General features: G+C 36.8%; 1 protein-coding gene across 1 annotated transcript in view; it reads left to right on the forward strand.

Moving 5' to 3' along the window:
- Positions 1-16,505, forward strand: part of LOC150094548 (phosphatidylinositol 5-phosphate 4-kinase type-2 alpha-like) — a 174,903-nt gene that overhangs the window by 18,571 nt on the left and 139,827 nt on the right. The window contains exon 2 of the mRNA XM_090412392.1: positions 7,318-7,415. Coding sequence (XP_090268518.1) covers positions 7,318-7,415 — 98 coding nt within the window. The remainder of the gene's footprint in view (positions 1-7,317; positions 7,416-16,505) is intronic.

A 16,505-nucleotide genomic window follows, 5' to 3' on the forward strand; every position in this document is an offset into this window, starting at 1 on the left:
TGTTTACTTGCTTGCTTACATAGCACTTGAAAAGGTTTTCAGAGATGCTGGCATTAAGACAAGGGGAACTATTTTCTACAAGTCAGTACAAATTATGGCATATGGACGATATCGGTATTATAGGAAGGACACGAAAAGCAATGGAAGAAACTTTCATCAGTTTAGAAAAGGCAGCAAAGAAGATGAATTTGCAGATTAACCAAGAAAAAACAAAGTATATGCCAGTAACTAGAAAGATTTATGACAATAATCCTTCCCAAATCAAAATTGCTCCCTATAAATTTAAATTGTACATAGTTTTATATACTTGTGATCAAAAGTTAATTGTAAAAATGATATCAGTACTGAGATTCAGAGATTAATTCTTTCTGCAAATGGATGCTTTTGTGAACTTAGGAAACACCTAAAGTCGCATCTGATATCAAGAAAAACAAAGATAATGATGTACAAAATGTTTGTTGAGACCAGTGTTAACTTATGCCTGAAAACTGGGTATTATCAATGGCAGATGAAAAAACTGCTAGGTCTGTTTGAAAGAAGAGTTCTCAGATATATTTTTGGAGCAGTACAAGAGAATGGTGTGTGGAGAAAAAGATGTAACCATGAACTATACAGATTATTTAATGAGCCAGATATTATTAAGTACATAAAAATAAATACATTAAGTTGGGCTGGACACATATGCATGGATAGTAATAGAATAGTTAAGATGTTCAATGCTAAGCCGGAAGGGAAAAGAAGAATCGGAAGACCTAAATTAAGATGGAGTGATGCAAGATATTAAGGTTTTAGTCAAAAATTGGAGGAGTTTGGCATTAAATAAGGAAGACTGGCAGAAATTTCTGAAGAAGGCCAGAGCCCACGTAGGGCTGTCAAGCCGATGATGATATTTGCTGATGATGCAAAGATAAACAGAGCAATCAGTGATGCTATTGATATGTGGCACTTACAGAATGATTTGAATAAGCTGGAACAGTTGACAAATGATAATGGGTGTCATTTTTGTATTGATAAGTCTAAAGTTATGCAGTTTAGTGTGATGAGATTTCCAACTTATCATATTATGATCAAACTAGGAAATCTGCTAACATCTGCCTAGAAGAACACAAAAAATACATCTGTGCCACAACTGTGGTCAGTCAGGTCTAACAGACTATGCCTTGGATACCTTGCACAGAAACAGATGGGAGAAAAACTACCATGCTCCATCACAGTAAATACTTATTATTATTATTATTACTACTACTACTACTACTATAGTCTAACCACATAAGCAAGAGCTCTCGTTGGCAGACTGCCAAGAAGAGTCAATTCATGTTGAAGGGGGGAAAGAAATAAGGCGATGAACGAATTGGTCAACAACACACGAAATCACGTGCTTTATAGGTAAAATTTTCTAACTGTTATATAAGCAAAATAGTTTTAGAAACTACAATGATCATAAAAGAGAAGTTAATTTTCCAACGTGTAATAATAAACAACTCATCCCACAATATGGATTGATTACCCTATTATCGGAATGGATTCTCCTTCTGTTGACATGCACAGAAGTGTCAAAGGGTCTTGTATCTGTCGGCGTACTATACTACTTCATGACGCTTCCAAGGGGTCCCAAGAGTCATCCAGGGAGGCCACCTAGTCTACAACTCTGTCTCCACCACTATATCAAACCTCTACTACCAACATCATCTTCATCAACGCCATCTACTGCTCACCACCGTTAGTATTTTTGTCTCAAAATTGCATGTGTTCTGAAGGGCTGATTTGTCTGTATGCAGGATGAAAAACCTGAGTTTCCAGGAGAAAAAACCCTGCTACCTCTGTATGAAATCAGGTAACTCACCTTCAGTTGAAAAAATCAATATAAAGATTCCTCCCGTCACAACGAGAATCGAACTTAGGCCTAAGTCGAGCTAAGCTTGACTCTTTTTATAATCAGTAGCAGATTTAAAAATCCAGCATAATTTTAATAAATATGGCTGTATTAAACTTCCAAAGATTTGGGAACTTTAATCTTAGGTCTCTTGCCCAACATCTATGGCTAGCCAACAATGCCCATAATGCGTGCTTCTCATATAACTTGAGTCTAATTTCATTTCTTCTGCTTATTGTTTTTTTTTTTTTTTCTGTGTGTGTGTGTGTGTGTGTTATTACAATTTTAACATTGTTTTCCTGAAGATGTCTCTGTGACAGACAAAATTATTATTATTCAGGCCTCCATGGAGTCAAAAGACTCATCGTGGGAGGTCCTTCCTAAGAAACACAGTCTATCAAGACTCATCGAGGGGAGGTCCCCCACTCATAAGAAACAGTCTTTCATACCACTCCTTGAACTCATTGACCGTTCTCGCTCTCACCACTCCATCAGGCAATGCATTCCATGGTTCAACCACCTTCCATGCAAAGAAACCACTCCTCACCCTCTTGCTCACAGTTTCCTTTAGTAACTTCCAGGGATGGCCTCTTGTCATCACTCCTTCCTGCTATTCGACCAAACGAAAGAGCTTCCCACCTCTCAACAGTTTAAAAGTCTCAATCATATCACCTCTCCTTCTTCTATCCACCAAACTCTGCAGTCCACATTCCATCAGCCGATCCTCATAACTATCATTGTACAGTCCTGAAACCATCTTTGTTATACGCCTTTATATCCTTTCCACAGTTAATTTATCCCTTTCAAATCCTGGGGACCAAATCTGAGAACAATAGCCCAAGTGTGGCCTGATCAGGGTCTTATACAACGAAATGATAACTGTTTTATCTCTGCAGGTCAGTGTCCTTCTCATTATTACAGCAATCCTCTGTGTTACCTTCACCACCTTTGCAATATGTCGCCTAAATTTCAGGTTTCTATCAATCATTAATCCCAGATCTCTTGTCTCTCCTACTTCCTCCAGTATAACTCCTCCCATAGAGTATGCAGTGTCCCATCGATGTTTCCCAAACCTCAAGACCTTACATTTTGCTGCATTAAACTAAAACCACCATTCATTTGCCCATCTATCTAGCTTATTCAAATCCTCTTGCAGGGCTGCCGCATCTGCACTATTACTAATAATCCTTCCATATTTGCAGATGATGCAAAGAACTGAACATCCCCCTGCAATTCACTGACAATGTCATTGATATAAAGGTTAAACAATATAGGACCCAGCACTGAGCCCTGTGGGACCCCACTTGTAAACCTCTGCTTCCTTGAAACTGCCCCACCATACACAACTCTCTGATAGCTATTGGGCAGCCAATCCCGAATCCAGTTGACCAATCTGACATCCAGACCCATGTGCTGCAACTTAAATATCAGCTTATCATGTGGCACCCTGTCAAATGCCTTTGCTAAGTCTAAGAAAATTGCAGTATATGCCTTTCCCTCATCTAATGCTCTTGTAACTTTATCATAAAAGGCTAGCATATTGCTAAAACAAGAGCACCCCTTCACAAATCCTTGTTGACTCTCAGAGATAACATTACCCTCATCTGCCCAATGCTGTATATGGTCCTTCGCTACTTTCTCCAAGATCTTACTAACTACTGATGACACACAAACTGGTCTATAATTAGACACTTCCAGTCTGCTACCACCCTTACGCAATGGCACTATCTTAACTTCCTTCCATTCCATGGGCTCCTTTCCAGTAGCTAGACTTTCATTGAAAAGCCAGATCAAAGACACTGTCAGTTCCCTAGCACATTCTCTCAAAACTCATGGTGAAATACCATCCAGTCCCACAGCTTTACTGACATCCAGAATACTCAGTATTTGAAACACACTCTCCTCCTATACCTCTAAACCATGAACCTGCCTTATCCCTTTAGCATTAATACTGACTCCTCCAGGATGAAATACTCTAATAAAGTGGTCATTGAACAATTCTACTATGTCCACTATATCAGTCACTTCATTCCCATTTTTATCTCACAATATCATTCTTCCACAGTCATTTCTCCTCCTACTGGCCACATATCTAAAAAAAATTCCTTAGGATTTTCTTTGGATCTTAGGGCTAATCTCTTCTCATATTCCAGTTTGGTCTTCCTTACCATACTAGTCACTCTTCTGGTGTGTCTTATACTCTTCATGCATCTTCTCTTCTCCCATCTACTTATATCTCTTCCACAGCCTCTTTTTCGCATGCAATTCCTGTTTAATATTGTTTGTCATCCACCTTACTCCAAATTGTGTCTTCCTGTTCACTCGTGGTATATAACTTACCATTGCTGCTAACAAATATTCTTTCATAATATCCTACGCGCTAATGATATCCTGGCCTTCCAATTCCTCCCTCCATGAAACTTCTCCAAGTTGACGTAAGACTATTATAATCACCTGCCTTATAATTCCACATATGTTCCTGTCTCTTTGATACTCCTGCATGTCTATTCATTTTCCAAGTCAAAACCATATGGGCACTCTCTCCAACTGGTGGGAGAGATGTCATCTCAGTTATTATCAATTCTTCTAATGCTATAACCAAATCCAAAACTCTTGAGCCTCTTGTTCCCTCTATTACATGTTGCCTAAGATATTTGTCCCTCAAGAATTCTAGAAATTCCATTCCCTTATTGCTACATGCATCTTCCTCTCCCCGGTTTATACTACTGTAGTTAAAATCTCTCATAACAATCATTCTTCTTGCACTTGCCAAACTCGACTGTCTAAACATTTCCTGGTCCCCATCCTCTGCACTCCTGGGTCTGTAGCAACACCCCACTAAATATCCTGTCTTGCCCACCTCTACCTCACACAATATGCTCTCAAAATCATTTGTCTCACTTCCTTCCAAAGCCTCCACTCTTAGAGGACATAGGTCGTCACTTATCATAAGCAGTACTCCACCACCACACTTTCCCTTCCTATCCTGCCAAAAAATGTTGTATCCAGCAACTTCTGTTCCTGTTATTATAGCCTCTTCTGTCAACCACGTCTCAGTGATCCCAATAATTTTTGGCCAGGCTGATGCTATCTGCACCACCAATTCCTCTTCCATATTCCGGATACTCCTGGCATTAGTATATAGCATATAAAGGCCGTCGTTTTTATACCCAGCATTATCCCCTCTAGACTCTACTGAGCTCAGTGTTACCTGATGTCATCCTCCTTCTCCCAAGTACCAATTCCCACAAGAGGCCACCCCTGCTACCATCCTCCCTGAGACACACTGACTTTTTCAGAACAGCAATCTCTCCAGATGGCTGCATCCTTCCTCATTCAAATGCAAGTGGTCTCTTGCATACAGTTCTTCTCTGTCCTCAAATGCACTCCAAGCATCCACATATTCCAGTCCTCTCATCACACATTCTAGCTATTATGTCATTCAATATTACCACTCTTCTGCTCAGTTCGTCATTATCATACCTAGGCAACACATTATCTTTCCTCTCTGAAAGCAATTTCTTCCCTCGGACAACAGCTCCCGGCGAAGATTCATCAATTCATCATCAAATATCTCCTTTGCCTAGCGGATTGGCTCCCATCATCTTTCTTTTAGATCACTTGCATGATTTCTCCTGAAGTTGTGTCCTAGATGACTTGCATCTGACGGACACCCGCTGGCGACTTCTCGATAACAACCTCTCGACAACCGATGAGGAACTCCTGGAACCGAAAATATTGAAACAATTAAACCTTCTGTTTAATTATTTCTTTCTGCTTTAATTATGTCGTTAAGCTGTATCGTGAGAGTAAACCAGCACATAAGCCTAAATACTCATTCCTAGCCTACTACTACTATGTCTTCTAGTCCAGATAGTATCCTTCCAGTTGAGCTGAAAACTTGTGCTTATTAGACATCATCTACCAAACATTATGGAAACATTCCTTGATCTGGCCTGTTATTAAAAAGGGAAGATAAGTTGGCTAAGAAACTAATCGCATTGCTCTCCCCTCAAATACTCCAAAAACTGATGGAGAAAGGCATCAGCAATCAGCTTCTTGTCTTCCTAACACCCCATCATTCAGTTAGTTATCACCAATATGTATGTCACTGTAATTCTAGATCAAATCTCCTTGCTAAATTTTGTCCACCTTTGGACAGGAGCCATGTAGATGTTTGGGCACTTGATACTTCTAGGGCATTTGATTGTTTTGCATTGAGGTTTTATTAAACCAACATCTTACAATCTCGCTCCTGTATTTTATTATCAGATTGCCAGTTTCCTTTTCAGTTGCTCATTGTGTGTCATGGTGGATTGTTGCTGTCTCAATAGATTTTTATATATATATATATATATATATATATATATATATATAAATAAATAAATGCTGGTATATGTGGGGGTTCTATACTCCACCTGTACTCTTCCTTCTATACATCACAACCTTCTTTAACTTCAAATACTATCCATAGTTGGCTGATGATAATACTTTCCCTTCCACTTCATTCGAAAAATCTTTAATACTTAGATATTTCTAGTTTAAAGATTTTCCACTTGTTGTTCTTAAGTGGGGTGAAGATAACCTAGCAGATTTTGATACTGTCAAAAGTCTGGCATATTTCATGGAAGAGAGATGTGGCCACTATTCCTTTTTACTTCTTTAAAATTCAGTTTTCTTTTCTTGTGGTGACTGACATTTAGTTTATCCTGTCATAAACATGTAATATCACTAGCTTTCTCAGCCTCCATGAAACTTTATTCTTTTTCTTTCTAAATATTTCTTCTCTCCTGCTTTGCTCCTAACACTAAATTGCAACTGCAACTGACCTTAGAATATTGTACTGATATTTGGTGTTGCAACCAAAATGTTCCGAAGAGTTTTTGATAGTAGACAGTCAACTTAATAGCTAACAGATGCCTTCTAGTCATCTTTAGCTATATAATAACTTGGACTCCTAATCACTTTCTCATAGGTGCTCTTTTTGCATTATGCTTTTTTCATATTCGCTATCATTCTTTTGCTTTCCTCTAATCACATTAAGAACACAGCCAGTCAGCATCTATACACACAGTTGGTCCAATTCTAACTGAACCAACTTCTCATTTTCATCTTTTATTCTTCATTCTTTCTCTCTCTGTTATTTTGAACAGAGGGAGATGGAATGTAGGAGGAAGATAAGACCTCATAATGTTTTCCCCATTGCCGACACAGTCATATTGTGTTGTTATATATAGGTTTTGTGACTTCTGTGTGAGGTTTAATATTAAAAGTTCAATAAATTATGTAAAGGAATCCACATTTCTTTACACACATTAGGTTCTGGTTATTGTTATTAATTTTTTATTTAAATACATTAGTTTTGCATTATCCATGATGAGTCCTTGTGACTCCTTGAAGGTGTCAAATAATAATATTAATAACAATTCATTTTATGCGAACAGATCAATGGTTTAACTCATGTGAATATCCCTGTGATGCTCCTTCCAGATGATTTCAAGTCCTTCAGCAAGACCAAAGTGGATAACCATCATTTTAATAAGTAGGTTTGAGTCAATATTTTTATTTAGTATTTTTTATAATTGTTAGATGGTAACAGATGCAGTAGATGTGACAGAGGTAGATAGCTGCAGGTGCTCAGGATATTGCAAAATCTTGATGTTGATACTGCAGTGGGATTAAATATATCTGTATGTCTGTCAGGATGCCTAGAGAGTGGAAAGAAGCTCAGTTAATTCCATTACACAAAGGGATATTCAAGGAAGAGATTAGTAAAATTAAATTTGCCAAGAAATTTTATTATCCTTAGCCAAGTGATCGTACACTTTTAAACCAGTTCGTTGGTATAGGGGTATGATTCTTGCTCAGGGTACAAGAGGTCATGGTTCAAATCCCAGATGAGTCCAAGTTTTTTTGCCAGCCTGGTTGGCCGAGTGGTTAGTGTATCTGCTGTCCAACCGAAAGGCTACAGGTTCTAATCCTGCTGTGGACATGGATGTTTGTGATTGTCTGTGAAAATATTAGTGTTGGTGTAGTTGCAGTTCATTGTAGTTGGTGGATGGGAGAGAGTTGTAGAGTAGGTGCCCTCCCTTGATGAATCTTTGGACTCCTGGAGGTGTCGTAATAATAATAAAGTGTAAGCAAAGTTTGCATGTAAAGTATCTTCACGACTAAGCTACTTGTATATAGAGGCTGATGACTTCACATCAATTGCCTTTAGTATCCCATGATGCAAAACACACACACACCCGTTCAACCCAAGGTTGAATTAATGCAGAAGTCTCATATTTCCCTATATACAAATATCCCTATACAAATAGTGAAAAGGTGTACCACCTTATTCTCTGGATTAGAGATAAATATAGAAAGAGATATGGTAAATTATAGATCAGTAGTCTGGAATGGTTGGTGGTCAAGATCATTCAAGCGTCAAATTTAGGATTGAGCGAATAGGAATAAAATACACTACAAAGCACAGCATGGCTTTGTAAAGGAAATGTCTTGACTTAGTAGTTTAACTTTGTCTGAGTCAGTGACAGTTTAGTTGGATAAGGGACAGTTATAGTGCATTGTCATTGCTTGAATTTGCAGAGACATTTGGCAGGATGCTCCATGGAAAGTATAATAACTTTTGTTTATAAAGTTGATTATAATTTTTGTTTAATTTATAAAGTTATATATTGGAGCAAACAGGAATAGAGAAGCAGATTGCTACATGCATAAGATGGTGATTGTTATTTTATTCTTATCCAAGCGTAAGTAAAATTTACATGTGAAGTATCTTCATGACTAGTCTATTCGTACATAGAATAGTTGACAGACACCAGAGTAAATTATAGGGCACAACATATGGCCCATTCAATGATTTAATGTGGTCCTCGGCATAAATTGAATTAATAAAAGAGAAAAAAAATTGTATAATATTAAATGATTTTAAAAAACAGTAGATTCATATATTTTTATTGATGTATATAAATTTTTATTAAGGAGAGTTTGTCTATCTTCCTTGCACCATAACAGAAATCAACTAGTGCATGTGCTAAACAAATATTAAAATTTGATTGGTCAGTTTCTCAGCTTCATACTAACGACTCCCACATGAAAACAATCCAGTATTTTATCATTAATATGCAACTTTTGTCACCATTGTTATCACATATTATGTTCAAGTCATAGTGAATGTTACATGCATTTTTCTGTGTGTCATTTCATGTCTATGTAAATTTGTGGTAATATTTATTTTGCCAGTTTGTAAAGTAGTTACTGAAGTAGTTACTTGTAAATATTACAGATATTTCATAATATTACCTGTAAGTTACTTTGCTAGCCTGACTAACCAAGTGGTTAGCATATCCACTTTCCAACTAACAGAACACAGGTTCGAATTCCACTGTGGGCATGGATGTTTGTGATTGTCTTTAGGTGGAAGATGAATTTCATGGTACATATGTACTATAGGTTTACTCATAACCCTCTTGGGCGATAAAAATATTAAATATAAATATTACAGATAATTTATCCCTAAATATCTGTAATATTTACAATTAATATTTTTTTTTATGTGGTTCTCATCCATGAAAAAAGAAAAAAAATTGATGCTAAACACAGGCAGTTTAAAAAGGAATGGACGCACAAGCGAGTACAAATTAAATTTTGTACTCGCTTGTGCTAATCAGTTGAGGCTATTTCAATTGATTAGCCTCTACACACGGAGTACAAATTAAATCTCTTCATAGATCCTTGTTCCATGAATGTGATAAATTACAAGTCAAACTTGCAACTTAAAATAGTAGAACTACAGAATTCAATGCTATTGAGAAGTAAACATGTGCTGATCTTGATATTTATGAGTTCCTTGATCCCAGGAAATACAAATGTTTGAGAAGAGAAGCATTAAAAATTGCATTTTTATTTGGGAGCACATAAGTATCGGAAAAATATTCTCTCTCATAAAATTAAACAATCTCGCTGATGCAAATTTGAAAAACAATTGATTAAAAAAAAGTAAGGTATCACTTAAAATGCTAATTTTAATATTGTATGTCCACACTTTGTAGAACTGACCTTGGCTTTGTGCCAAGAATAGTCAATTTATGCTGAAGTGGAGAAAGAAATGAAGGATGTATGACTTGGCCACCAACATGCAAAGTCATGTGCTTCATACATAAATTTTCCAACTGTTGTATAAGCAAAATAGTTACCACTTTAAGAACTAAAATTTTCACAACAGAAAAGCTAATTTTCCAACATACACTAATAAACAATCATCCTACGAAATACATTGATTACCCTAATATCAGAATGGATTCTCCTTATTTTGACATCCGCAGAAGTGTCGAAGGGTCTCGCATTTGTGGGCGTACAGTAATATCTATTGAAATTTATATACTTCTTATTTTTCACTAAAAATCAAGTTTTAACAAAGTACTTGATTTGGCCTTTGCCAACATTTAAGTTGTGCACTCCTCCCCCTTGCTATATGGTGAAGTGGTCTAGAAGCAGATTTATCTTAAATCAGTTAACATGAAAAAACACAAGGGATAAAGGGATAAGTAGTAAATGCAAGATGTTACACTTTGGGATACAGAGATATACGACTACATACTGTATTGGTGGAGCCATACTTCTGAAAGTGGATGAGATTTGGGATCTGGAGTGATGGTAGACAGTGGACTGAAGTTCCAAGGGCACATCACTAATGTTGCAAAGGCTGCACATTGTATTGCTTCTGTGATAAAAAGTACGTTGACATGTAGGGATAAGTAAGTAGTGGTGCCTCTGTGTAAGGCATTAGTCAGACCACACATGGGCTGTTGTGTTTGTTTGGTTACTTAGCATTATGATGTAGAAACACTAGAGAGGGTCCAAAGATGAATGACCAAAGTGACATCAAGCATTTTGGTTATGAAGAGCATTTGAGGGAATGTGTATTATAAAGCTTGGTGGATAGGAGGAAAAAAAGAGATAGACCTTCAAGTTAGTTAAAAAAAAAAAAAAATTCTATCGGATTAATACAAAAGGAATTATGAAAAGAGTGGATGTTAGGATTGGAAGTACGAGAGGCCATCCCTGAAAGTTGTATAAAGATGTCGTGAAGAAAAGTGTGAGGAGTAGATTTTTTTACATGGAGAGTTATTGGTGAGTAGAATTCATTGCTGGAGTGTATTGTGATAGCAAGGAGTGTAAATAACTTCAAAGTTCATTATGATAGACATGTTGTTGGTTGAGTGGGATTCTTACGATGAGTGACCTCCTTGTAAGTTGCCAAAATAATAAGTAATATTTATTTAAGGCCATATATTTCACCTTAAATATTACAGTGGCAACAATAGTTATAAAGTGGAATGCAAACAACATACTGATTTCAAAAAAGTAAGAACTGCATGATGTTATATATAAAACAACTCGATGGTAATGACTGAAGACATCGCAATATTGAGAATTCATTAGCTATTTAAAAAATAAATAAATATAAATCAATGTGTTTGATTAAAATAAGACTTTTCCATATCTTAGAAAGATGCAGTCATTCCATCTAAGTTTGGACAGTGAAGTCAATTCCTAGCATTTTTTTTAAACAATTGTTCAAATTTATACCAATATCAATGAAATATCTTATATAGAGAAACATGTGGAGTATTTATAGTTATAAATACTCCACATTCACATGTATGCCACAGTAATTAACTTTTTAATATGTAAATATTACATCTTAAGTATCATAAGACATCATCAATATAGTTATTAAACGACAATGGAAATTACATTCAAAAAACACATTAGTGCACATGCTTACGTCGGAATCCCTCTATGCATGCAGTAGTGTGTTTAAGGACTAAATACTATTTGGACTGTAATTAAATTAAAATATAACTGATACAGTTTAATTTGTACTGTTGAGGATAATTTCCCAGACTTTTGGGATAGTGAGACAGTTAAGGTTAAGATTGGGTCTGTGCCGTAAGGCTTCAGCACTTTCTTAATACAAATGCTCTTGTTTATATATGGATTGATGTAGCTTGGTATGTTGCCATTGGATCCTGTGGTTGGCATTTTCAACTCCATGTTGTGTGAGACCAGATTTGTGAGGTTTGATAAGATGGATGTGGTCTTGTTGTTCAGAGATGTATTTATTTACAGATCTTCCTGTTTGTTCATAGTAAGACAAGTTACAAGAACATGGTACTTCATATATGCCAGGCAGCATCAGTGATGAGTTTATCTTTTGGAGAAGGTAACAAATTGTGAATTTGGTTTATCGATTTATAGGTAGCAGGGAGTTTGTATTTCTTCAAAATTTTTGATAAACACTTAGAGATGCCTTTTATATATAGTATAGAAGTCCTGTGAGCTTCTTGTCTAGACAAGAATGTTGATGTTTTTGGAGCGTGGTTGCTATATCCACAACACATCGGTTCACCATCCATTTCAAAAATATAACATCATAAAATCTTTGTTATCCAGAGCACACAAATTTTGTTCCTCTGAAGAATCTTTAAAACAAGAATTAGAAATTATTAAAGATACAGCCTTACTAAATGGATTTAATCCAATAACTCAAAAAAATTATTAGCCATCTCCAAAACATCAAAGTTATCTATCATCTGTGTGGATCAAATCAAAGGAATATAGTGTGTTAAATCTGATATCAGAATCATTTATTAAACTAAGCTCTTTATTTTATGTACATTGCTTATTCTTGTGCTCTGCATGCAAACTTTTGGTATGAACATAGAAAATAAGTATGGTAAGGTGGCAAAATATTCTGGCGGCTGTTGAAAAAGCTTAGAAATTGACTAAAAAAGTACTGTAAAAGCAATCAGAGATAAAGATGACATGGAAACTGAAGATAAGATATTCTAGATGTTTGGAGTAATTACTTTGAAAGACTGCTAAATGAAACAAGCAGTGTCAGCATGGTCGTAGGAAACTCCCAACAGGAATGCATATCCATACTTGAAGTAGAAAAAGTCATCAAAAACCTGAAATGTGAAAGGAAGCTGAAGTAGATGAAATTTGACCAGAAATGCCCAAAAATGAAGGTATAAAAATTTTACAGTGGCTGAATTGCATAATTCAGAAGGCCTGGTCAGAGGGTTGATTTCTGGATGATTGGAGCAAAGCTCTCATAGCACACATCTATAAAAAACTGAAATAAAACAATGTGAGAATTACAGAGGTATTTCCCTACTGAGTGTTCCTTGGTAAGAATTATGCAAGTAAACTTGAGAAAAGCTAAGAAAAATTGTGTTAGTGAAGCTTGGGGAAGAACAAGCAGGATTCAGGCCAAATAGAGATTGTCCGGATCTGATTTTTAGTTTACGACAAATAGTCGAGAAATCTTAGGAATATAACAAGGATTTATGTTTAAGTTTTTGTTTGTATGTAAAATTCATATGACAAGGTGTTGAGAAGAAAGCTCTTCAGAATGCTACTGTTATGTGGAATAAATGAGACATTATATCAAGCAATGCATAGTTTCTCTTAGGTAATTCAGCAATTAGAATTGAAGGAGGTACATGAAGATCTTTTGATGAAAATCAGGTGTGTGACAAGGTGCACATTATCTCCACTCTTATTCATTATTTATATGGATCACATTATGATGGTAATTGTATTAAATATGATATCAAAATTGGCAGTGTTGATCTTAACTCTTTAATTTATGTAGATGATGTTATACTCCTGAATAAATCTAGTACAATTCTTCAAGATACCCTGACTAAATTGAATAACTGTTATAATAAATTTGGTATGAAAATCAGCAATAAAAAGACAATGAAAATAGGCAGAAACATTAAAAATATCAACTGTATCCTGAATGGTGAACCAATAGAGCAACTAAAACACTTTTGCAAAATTTTTAGTGAAGATGGCATATTAAATATGGACATAGACTACAGAATTAGTAATGCTTGTATGGTAGGAAGTCATCTGAATAAATTTATATGGAATAAGTTAGCTTTATATAAGGAGGGCACTAGAGTTGCTGAAGAATGTCCCAGGGGATTTGAGCTGTGCTGAGGGAAAAAGAAGTGCTTTTTTAATCAGTGAACAGTGTGAATTCTGTCGAGATTTGTGCTACGTTGTTTTTCTGTAATACAAGTGTCCTTCAGTGGTTGTTTTTGGAAGGTGGGATCAGCATCGGATGCTTAGCATGGACGAGAAGATAACAAGTTTTCATTATTTAGATATTTAGTATACTTAAATATGTTTTATACTTAACAAGTTATACCTATAGATTTGCACACATATACTTATTTAGCATTTAGTTGCAATAGTTCCTTGACACTATTTTGAATAATGGCGCCAGCTAAAATTACAAATGGCGTATCACCAAGTCCTCCCCCATTTAAGCACTGCATTTTGCGGGATGGGATTTTGTGGCATGTATGTGTCCTGGCGGTTGTATATGTGGCAGGTGAGAGAAGGGGAAATACATATATGCGCAAAATGTAGGCAATGGGAAGAACTCGGTGAGTTAGAGAGATGACTATAACTGACCTCGTTGAGACAATAACAGACATTGTTGAGTCAGAGACGAGAGATTCTCCACGTAGAGAGATGAGTGGTATGATAGAGGATGAGAATAGCGAGAGAAATATGAATGAAAAAAATGAGTGGGGAGTGTAGAACGGTTGAATGATTGTGAAGTTTTCAGAGATGGTCTCAAATGGGAGGATGAATGGCAAACAAGAGTGGCTGACTTGCAGAGAGAGAGAGAGAGATGAGCTGAAAGAGCAGGTGACTTTCTAGGGAATGAGATGAGAAGTGTGGAATATAAGATTAGATAAATGGAAGGGATGAATGCAAGGCGAATTAAAGTAGGAGCGAGAGACAGTTATGGGAATGATAGAAGAGGAGAAAATAGGAACAGCAGAAGAGAGGGAATGAGAGAGATTTATGGGAATGGTAGAAGAGGAGAAAATAGGAACAGCAGAAGAGAGGGAATGAGAGAGAGATTTATGGGAATGATAGAAGAGGAGAAAATAGGAACAGCAGAAGAGAGGGAATGAGAGAGATTTATGGGAATGGTAGAAGAGGAGAAAATAGGAACAGCAGAAGAGAGGGAATGAGAGAGATTTATGGGAATGATAGAAGAGGAGAAAATAGGAACACTAGAAGAGAGGGAATGAGAGAGATTTATGGGAATGGTAGAAGAGGAGAGAATAGGAACAGTAGAAGAGAGGGAATGAGAGAGAGATTTGTGGGAATGGTAGAAGAGGAGAGAATAGGAACAGTAGAAGAGAGGGAATGAGAGAGAGATTTGTGGGAATGGTAGAAGAGGAGAGAATAGGAACAGTAGAAGAGAGGGAATGAGAGAGAGATTTGTGGGAATGGTAGAAGAGGAGAGAATAGGAACAGTAGAAGAGAGGCAATGAGAGAGAGAGATTTGTGGGAACGGTAGAAGAGGAGAGAATAGGAACAGTAGAAGAGAGGGAATGAGAGAGAGATTTGTGGGAATGGTAGAAGAGGAGAGAATAGGAACAGTAGAAGAGAGGGAATGAGAGAGAGATTTGTGGGAACGGTAGAAGAGGAGAGAATAGGAACAGTAGAAGAGAGGGAATGAGAGATTTGTGGGAACGGTACAAGAGGAGAGAATAGGAACAGTAGAAGAGAGGGAATGAGAGAGATTTGTGGGAACGGTACAAGAGGAGAGAATAGGAACAGTAGAAGAGAGGGAATGAGAGAGATTTGTGGGAACGGTACAAGAGGAGAGAATAGGAACAGTAGAAGAGAGGGAATGAGAGAGAGATTTGTGGGAACGGTAGAATAGGAGAGAATAGGAACAGTAGAAGAGAGGGAATGAGAGAGATTTGTGGGAACGGTACAAGAGGAGAAAATAGGAACAGTAGAAGAGAGGGAATGAGAGATTTGTGGGAACGGTACAAAAGGAGAGAATAGGAACAGTAGAAGAGAGGGAATGAGATAGAAATTTGTGGGAACGGTACAAAAGGAGAGAATAGGAACAGTAGAAGAGAGGGAATGAGATAGAAATTTGTGGGAACGGTACAAAAGGAGAGAATAGGAACAGTAGAAGAGAGGGAATGAGATAGAAATTTGTGGGAACGGTACAAAAGGAGAGAATAGGAACAGTAGAAGAGAGGGAATGAGATAGAAATTTGTGGGAACGGTACAAAAGGAGAGAATAGGAACAGTAGAAGAGAGGGAATGAGAGAGAGATTTGTGGGAACGGTACAAAAGGAGAGAATAGGAACAGTAGAAGAGAGGGAATGAGATAGAAATTTGTGGGAACGGTACAAAAGGAGAGAATAGGAACAGTAGAAGAGAGGGAATGAGATAGAAATTTGTGGGAACGGTACAAAAGGAGAGAATAGGAACAGTAGAAGAGAGGGAATGAGATAGAAATTTGTGGGAACGGTACAAAAGGAGAGAATAGGAACAGTAGAAGAGAGGGAATGAGATAGAAATTTGTGGGAACGGTACAAAAGGAGAGAATAGGAACAGTAGAAGAGAGGGAATGAGATAGAAATTTGTGGGAACGGTACAAAAGGAGAGAATAGGAACAGTAGAAGAGAGGGAATGAGATAGAAATTTGTGGGAACGGTACAAAAGGAGAGAATAGGAACAGTAGAAGAGAGGGAATGAGATAGAAATTTGTGGGAACGGT

This window comes from Typopeltis vanoorti, chromosome 22 (assembly GCF_054136105.1).
Source record: "Typopeltis vanoorti isolate ZY-2024b chromosome 22, IOZ_Tvanoo_1.0, whole genome shotgun sequence".
Taxonomy (NCBI): Eukaryota; Metazoa; Arthropoda; class Arachnida; order Uropygi; family Thelyphonidae; genus Typopeltis; species Typopeltis vanoorti.